At 40.7% G+C, this 7,742-nt stretch overlaps 1 protein-coding gene across 1 annotated transcript; it reads left to right on the top strand.

The window, feature by feature from the left end:
* Positions 1 to 1,161: 1,161 nt before the first annotated feature.
* Positions 1,162 to 7,218, top strand: gpn1 (GPN-loop GTPase 1). The gene is made up of 13 exons (XM_069175188.1): positions 1,162 to 1,348; positions 1,504 to 1,597; positions 2,538 to 2,644; positions 3,226 to 3,263; positions 3,383 to 3,461; positions 3,563 to 3,657; positions 4,849 to 4,894; positions 4,981 to 5,127; positions 5,862 to 5,944; positions 6,034 to 6,073; positions 6,164 to 6,254; positions 6,349 to 6,456; positions 6,751 to 7,218. The coding sequence occupies exons 1-13, from the start codon at positions 1,190 to 1,192 to the stop codon at positions 6,876 to 6,878; spliced, it is 1,215 nt and encodes a 404-aa protein (XP_069031289.1). The 5' UTR covers positions 1,162 to 1,189; the 3' UTR covers positions 6,879 to 7,218.
* The last annotated feature ends 524 nt before the right edge of the window (positions 7,219 to 7,742 follow it).

The raw sequence follows: 7,742 nt of genomic DNA, 5'->3' as shown, positions 1-7,742 counted from the left end.
ACGACCTCACGTTCCCCATTAAGATCGCCGGTACCGATGGTTTGTATTTACTCCTTTCCGCCTTCATCTTAGCTCCAGCTCTGCAACCCCGCCGTCTTCTCCGAAGTTCAACGGGGATCTCAGGCCTCGCTCCGGGCAGCAGCAGTAGAGGTCTACTCAGCGCGATCAGCTGATCACGAGAGTAAACAATAACAGAGCTCCCAACCAGAAAAGAGGAAAAATGACGGTCCATTACGGTCCGTTAACTTAACACGAGAGAAAGAAAAACAACAACTCCGAAGAGGAGAAAGACTTAAAAAATACTAATAACAACACACTCGGGGAGGAGCTGCTGCAACAGGCTGCCGCTAGCGCATTCTTTCATACGTATATTACAGTTTTCTTTGTTTTGTCAGCATTAAACGCAAAAAGAAGGGAGTGTAATGGAAAACCGGATATTTTTTTTTTTTTTTTTTTTTTTTTTTTACAGTTCAGCAGATCACAAAGCTTTCATGCCTATTTTATATTTTATTTCTTTTCTTTTTATTCTGATAGTTTAATCTCACTTTAGGTGTTTAATTTTGATATTAGTTTTTTTAGCAGATTTTTTTTTTTAAGTGAGGCTCATATTTTTGTGAGAAAATATTTCTCAGCTCTGATTTGGACTGACTCATCAATTGATTGTTTTCGTTCGTAATTTTTGATTAGTTGATTGGCTGGATGAACAATATTATATGACGACATTTTAAATGTGTATTTACCAACTTTACCTTGAATAGGAGCACTTGAAATGTCACTTACTTATAGCACTTTGAAGATTGGCTATCTCGAAGAAAATTTTACTTTCTTAATTGTTGTTGTTCTGAATTTGTACCCTCATGGTTGAATGCACTTATTGTAAGTCGCTTTGGATAAAAGCGTCAGATAAATGAAATGTAATGTAATATTTATATTTTAAATTACATGTGTATTCACATGTTTAATGTCAATTAAAATCATCTCTTAACTTGGTTGTTTTGCTTGGTTCATTTTACTGCTATACTTATATATTTAATCTTCGTTGTTTATATTTATTTTTATACCATTTTAATACTGTTCTCGTGTTGTTTACGTGTTGCTGTTTGCGTCTCCACTGGCCCCTCCTCTTTTTCTATTTTTACGACAGTAACCGCGTCATCACGGCAGCCGGTTGCCACAACATCCAAGCAACATGGCCGAAGCGGCGCAGTGCTCCGGTGCGGAGGCGGTTTCAACGGAGAACCGGGAGAGTTCAGCAGCGGGGGGAGACAGCGGGGCTTCAGACGCGGAAAAACCCGTGTGTCTGATCGTGCTGGGCATGGCGGGCTCCGGGAAAACCACCTTTGTACAGGTAAGTTCCGGTGTTGTCGGTTAGCGAGTGTGGCTAACGGCGGCTAACAGCATGAGTTAGCTTTCTCGAATTATTTTACCTGACGTCACGACTCTGCCGCGCTGTTTTTTTTGACGTCACTGTTGCCCCCCCCCCCCCCCCCCCCCCCCCCGCAGAGGCTGACGGCTCACCTTCACTCTCAGAAAGCTCCTCCTTACGTCATCAACCTGGACCCCGCCGTGCACGAGGTCCCGTTCCCGGCCAACATCGGTGAGGAACCCGGTCAATGTCCTTAAAAAACAAACGTGACGTAATCGATACGTAAATAAATAGATGATAAATATTGACAGTAATCCGTGATGTAGCTACAGGTGGCCGTTAAATTTAAACCCTGTTAAAACTAAGTTTAAGTCATCTCTGTATTTTATTAATGTGACGTCATCTTTACCAAAAACAACCCCCCCCTGACACCCCCTAAAAAAAAGTTATTTTAAACAATAAAACAAGAAGTTTTTTGGGGGATTTCTTCTTGTTAAGATGTTCTGAACCTTCTGCAGTTATTTAATCTATGAAGGTATTTTTTGTGTCTTTAAGCAAAAAAACTGTTTTGAAAGCAAATTTCTTCCACTGAAATCAAAAGTCAAGTTTGTAAGTAAAAAAAAATATATATATACTGAGAATAAAATTTGCTCTTTACAGTTTTGTTAGTTTTGGTCACAGAATTAAGAATTTTCGCTTCTGAAATGAGACTTTTTTTTGGCTGCAAATTGAAAACCGAGGCGCTCACGTCAAAAACCTGGAGTTGAGTTGGACGTAGTGGGCGGGGCATACGCTGGAGACGGGAGTTTCTATTGGTCGATTGACTCTGACCCGCACATCATTAATTCTGACTAAAACATAACCAAACTGAGAGCAAATTTGTTTGCAGTGCAAATAATTTTATTCTCGGTTCTTATTTTATTTTTTACTTACAAACTTGATTGCATTGCAAAAAAATTCCTTTTAAAACTTTTTTTTTTCTCTTGCGTAATAAAGACACAATATCACCTTGATATTAATCTAGCAGTCATTCTTGTCTTTTAGTGGGGAAACTTTTCTTTGCCTCCCTCAATGATTTCTTGGCGTTCGATAAAGTTGAAACAGTGAAAACTTTACATACGGAAGATTTCTGCCGTCGTGTTTTTTTTTAATCTTGTCTTCTCGCCTCCAGACATCAGGGACACCGTGAACTACAAGGAGGTGATGAAGCAATACGGCCTCGGACCCAACGGAGGCATCGTCACGTCGCTCAACCTGTTCGCCACTCGCTTCGATCAGGTGACTCTCGAAGGGGCCGCTAACCCCCGATTCCTAAAAAGAAGTTTTGTGTAAAAATGTAAATAAAAACAGAATGCGATAATTTGCAAATCCTGTAAACACATAATTGATTGAAAAAAGACCAAAGACATCAAAACAAATGTTGAAACTAATAAAAAATATCTGCTTATTTTGAATTTGATGGAAGAAACGCATCTTTAAAAAAAAACAGTTGGGACGGGTTTCAACAAAAGTTGTGTAAAGATTTTCCCACACAAAAAAAACACCTGGTGGAACATCTCACAACTAATTACGTTACCGTGGCAACAGATCAGTAACATGATTGGGGTATAAAAAGGTCATTTCAACAGTGAAGATGGGGAGAGGTTCACCACTCTGAAAACCCCGCTGCGCCTTTGTTACGATTATCAGTTAAATATTAGTTTTACATGATTTTGCAATGATGATGCAATGTTTTACATGATGTCTGAGACGGGACGAACTGAGTTTTAATTAGCTTTTCAAAACAACAGCAAATATTTTACTGTTCAGATCACAAATAATCTCTTTTATCTCCTAACCGTGTTTTTGTTTTTCTTCAGGTGATGAAGTTCATCGAGAAGAAGCAGCAGAATCATCAGTCAGTAACTCCAGAAAAAACTCCAGTTTTTGTCGTCGCCTGTTAAATAGAATCTTTTTTTCTATTTTTTTCTTTTTTTTTAAACGCGGCGGCTTCGACGACCTTGTGTGTCGTTGCAGGTTCGTGCTGATCGACACGCCGGGTCAGATCGAGGTTTTCACCTGGTCGGCGTCTGGAACCATCATCACCGAGACGCTGGTGGGTTGTTGTTTATTGTTTGTTTCATAAATCAGTAAACACAAACAGTCAGTTTATACTGTGTGTGTGTGTGTGTGTGTGTGTGTGTGTGTGTGTTTCAGGCGTCGTCCTTCCCCTGCGTGGTGATCTACGTGATGGACACGTCCCGCAGCGTCAGCCCCGTCACCTTCATGTCCAACATGCTGTACGCCTGCAGGTAAACACGCCGAGCTCACGGCGACGTCGCGACGGATGTTCTATATATTTTATATATTGATCTGTAAACGGCAAGAAAACTTAAAGCAGGTTGTTGTCATTGTAAAAAAAAAAAATACATCAAAATTGAGTTGGTGACTCATCAGTTCAGCAGATGTTAAAAACAACAACCAAGATAAAACAAGACATCGTCGTGGCGATCAACAGTAGACGTATAAATAAGTGTAATAAATGTTTTCGAACCTTTTAATTTCATGTTCAGATGTGATTTTGTATCCAGCCCTGTGTCGACTGCAGTGACTTCACTTGTCCAGCAGGGGGAGCTAACGGAGCAGATGATGTGTCACTGTAAATTATAAACGGGTCATTTATAGTTTTTTTTTTTTTTTTTTTATGAATGCCACCTTTATTAAAAAAAAGAAGAAGCAAAATTTCAAGTATTTCTGTCTGAAGAAGATCCAGAAAAACTCTGGCCAGAAAAAATCAGGCCAGATTTTAATAACGATATCTTCACAGGTGTTCGTAGAAAATGTGTTGGCTTTTTATTCCCAGAATCTAAATCAATCAATCAATCAATCAATAAAACTTTATTCAAAGTAGGGGTGGGCATTTTAAGCTAAAAATATTGATTGAAATTTGCTTGGAAATATTCGATACCCATGTTCATACTGGGATAGTTTTACTTACAAACCTCAGGACCCCTGAAAGCAGCATGTTATTTAATGGCGGCTGACGGGCAGCTTTTTAGGTGCATTACCGCCCCCTTCTGACGGGAGTAAAGCATTACAACCAGTTCCTACTTTATGTTTTCATACATTTTGGTGCAGAGCTTAACAGATGATTGACAGGCCGATAAATGAGACATTTAAAGACTAGAAAAATATAATAAATTTAAAGACAAAATTAAAAGGAAAAAAAAAAAAGATCGAACAAAGTGAAGCAGCTTCGTAGAAACAAAAGAGGATTGAAACTGTCAAGTCAATTAAATGCATAACTGTTTTTTGTTTTTTTTTGCTTTTATTTTCTCTTTTCATAAAATGCCATTTTAAGTCCTAACATTTTATTTTTCATTTATTTCTCCGCCTCTGTGAAGCACTGAAGTCATTTTCTCGGTGAGCTCGATGCTCGATGACATCACGAAAACTCATCCAATCAGCGAGCGTTTCGTTAACTACATTTTTCTTTCTTCCAGTATTCTCTACAAGACCAAGCTGCCGTTCATCGTCGTCATGAACAAGGTGAGGACGACCTTCTTCTTCTCGTTGTTTTTGTGTTTGACCTTTGACCTGCCGCTGACTCCTCCCTCTTCCTGTCGTCGGCTCAGACCGACATCATCGACCACAGCTTCGCGGTGGAGTGGATGCAGGACTTCGAGGTCTTCCAGGACGCTTTGAACCAGGAAACGTCGTACGTGAGCAACCTGACGCGCTCCATGAGTCTGGTGCTGGACGAGTTCTACACCAACCTGAGGGTGAGAAAAAAACAACCTAAATCTATATCTCATCTCACTTTCTTTGATTTAGAATGAAAATACGTCGACACAATTACGATTTTTTTTTTAAATTTTTTTTTTTTAGAGAAAACAAGCTAGTTGTTTAAATTTACTTTAAAAATTCCAAATATTAAACAAAATATTACAATGAAAATGACTCGAACTGGATTTAAAGATCCTGAAAGCAAAAAGACAAATAAAAAATTTGTATCGATGTTCGTTTGTCACGAGTATTAAATTACTGGTTTGTATTCGCAGAAAATTCTGTAATTTTTCTTCACAGAAACTTTGTTTTGACTGGACGAACGTCGAAGGGAGAAAAGTGAGAATCTCTGTTGACGACATGTCGCGACTGTTCGTACTTACGATCGTATCTCACATCGCTGCTCCGCACGTAAATAAACAAACGCGTAAATAATCATGAGTCGAGACGTCTTTGAAATTGATCACGCATTTCCCGTTTAAAAATGTCTAAACGCTCGAGTTTGTAATTCACGACCTGAACCGTCAGACCCCCGACTCGACCGCGTCGGTGCAGGTTTTTCTTTTTTCAGATTATTATTGATTTATTAACAGCTGTGCTGTGCGAGGAGGAGGGGACGGGGGGCGGGGCCTCGTCCACAGCTGTGTGGTCAGATGTGTGTTTTCTCGTACGATGAAGTTTGTTCGGTCGGAGGAAGGTTGAGCATGAACGCGTTTCTCTGCGCGTGCAGGTGGTGGGCGTGTCCGCAGTGACAGGAAGCGGATTGGACGAGCTGTTTGTTCAGGTGGAGGACGCCGCTAAAGAGTACGAGAGGTGAGACAGAGAAACTACGTTCACTTATATATTTTATTGTTGAAGATGTATCGATAAACCTGAACGGATTCTTCCTCCTGCTTCCTCAGGGATTATCGACCCGAGTACGAACGACTCCGTAAACAGCTGGTGAGTGTGTGTGTGTGTGTGTGTGTGTGTCCTCTGTTTGTCCCTCCGTGTGTCTGCGTCCTCACACGTGTTTGACTTCCTGTCCTCCAGGAGGACGCTCAGAGCCAGAAGCAGCAGCAGCAGCTGGAGCGGCTCAGGAAGGACCTGGGAGCCGTCACCATGACGACCGCGGCGTTCCCAGGTAGAAAACAACCGACCGACTGACCGCTTAAAGTTTATTAATACCGCCTTTTTTTTTTTTTATTATTGGGTTCACTGTGACTTCCTGTCCGCAGAGGAAGCTGACATCGCCGGGCCCAGTGACCTCATCATGATGCGTGGTAACCCTGACGACGCTGAGGAGGACGAGGTACACAGCGACACGGACGACATCGACCACAAAGGTGAGAAGAAAAAAAAACACAAATACACACTGTAAAAAAACACACAAATACATTTAAATTAAAAAAAAACAAACACAAATACCAAACTGCAAAAACACACAAATATACAGTAAAGAAAAACACAAATACCTGGTAAAAAAAATATAAACTAAAAAACACAAATACCAAACTAAAAAAAACACAAATACACGCTGTAAAAAAACACACGTACGCACTCTAAAACAAAAAATAAAATCCAGTTGAGTCAGCACTTTGTGGGAAATAAAATCAGAACGTTTTCTCTTGGTTTTTCAGTCACGGAGGAGAGCAAAGAGAGCGACGCCTTTGGAAACTTCCTGAAAGAGAGGAAGGAAGTGATTCAGGTCCGAAACAGGAAGTGCACGATGCCCGAGGGGCCCTCACCTCTGACCCCTGACCCTTGACCTGGACATCATGCCCCTGCTGGGCAGAAAGAGGTGACAGACTGTAGGTGAGAGAGGACCTGACTCATCATCTGGAGCAGATCCTTCCATCGCTGATGTTTCATGAGAGGAAACTAAATCTGAACTCTTTGAGCTGATCCCTCCGGTCCGATCAGGTGACTTCTGACCCCGTGACCTCACGCACTCAGAAGAAGCTGATTGGCTGCTTTTTCCCTAAAAAGAAAAACATATATTTTTATATCAGAAGAAGACTCCTGTTTACGTTACCGTTGACTTTTGTTTGTGAACGCACTGAAAGGATTTATGATCTGCAAAATAAAAGTGAGCTTTATACTCGGAACCAGTTTGAACCCTTTTCAACCTAATTTATCTTATGAGACGTAACGTGGCGTCATTTGGCCGAGCGTGAAATGAACAATATTACTGCGACTAAAATGGATGCAGCGTTTCTAATTTTATATTTCCGTCAAGGAAGCCGATGCTCATATCAGGCCGAATTTAATTTGAATTTAATGCAAATTCAAGCAAACTTCCACAATATTTACGTGAGCTTGCAATTTTGCAAAATTCCCAGCAATTTTTCAGATACAGAGAGACAGACAGAAAACAGAGACAAACAGACACAGAGACAGAAAGACAGACACAGAGACAGACAGAAAACAGAGACAAACAAGACACAGAGACCAACAGACACAGAAACCAACAGACACAGAGACAAACAGACACAGAGACAGAAAGACAGACACAGAGACAGACAGAAAACAGAGACAAACAGACACAGAGACCAACAGATACAGACAGACAGAGAGAGACACAAAGAGAGACAAACAGAAAACAGACAGACAAAGAGACAGACAGACAACT

Source organism: Embiotoca jacksoni, unplaced genomic scaffold (genome assembly GCF_022577435.1).
Source record: "Embiotoca jacksoni isolate LCO1_2020_lvr unplaced genomic scaffold, fEmbJac1.0.p SCAF_64, whole genome shotgun sequence".
Lineage (NCBI taxonomy): Eukaryota > Metazoa > Chordata > Actinopteri > Embiotocidae > Embiotoca > Embiotoca jacksoni.
The sequence above is the reverse complement of the archived record's forward strand: the minus strand, read 5'-3'. Positions and strand labels throughout refer to the sequence as shown.

What these genes read in the sequence shown, in the direction of transcription:
- gpn1 (XM_069175188.1), top strand. Translation starts at nt 1,190, where the DNA reads ATGGCCGAAGCGGCGCAGTGCTCCGGTGCGGAGGCGGTTTCAACGGAG. An exon ending in TCATCGTCGTCATGAACAAG is followed by an intron (nt 4,895 to 4,980) that starts GTGAGGACGACC and finishes TCGTCGGCTCAG; the next exon opens with ACCGACATCATCGACCACAG. An exon ending in AGTTCTACACCAACCTGAGG is followed by an intron (nt 5,128 to 5,861) that starts GTGAGAAAAAAA and finishes CTGCGCGTGCAG; the next exon opens with GTGGTGGGCGTGTCCGCAGT.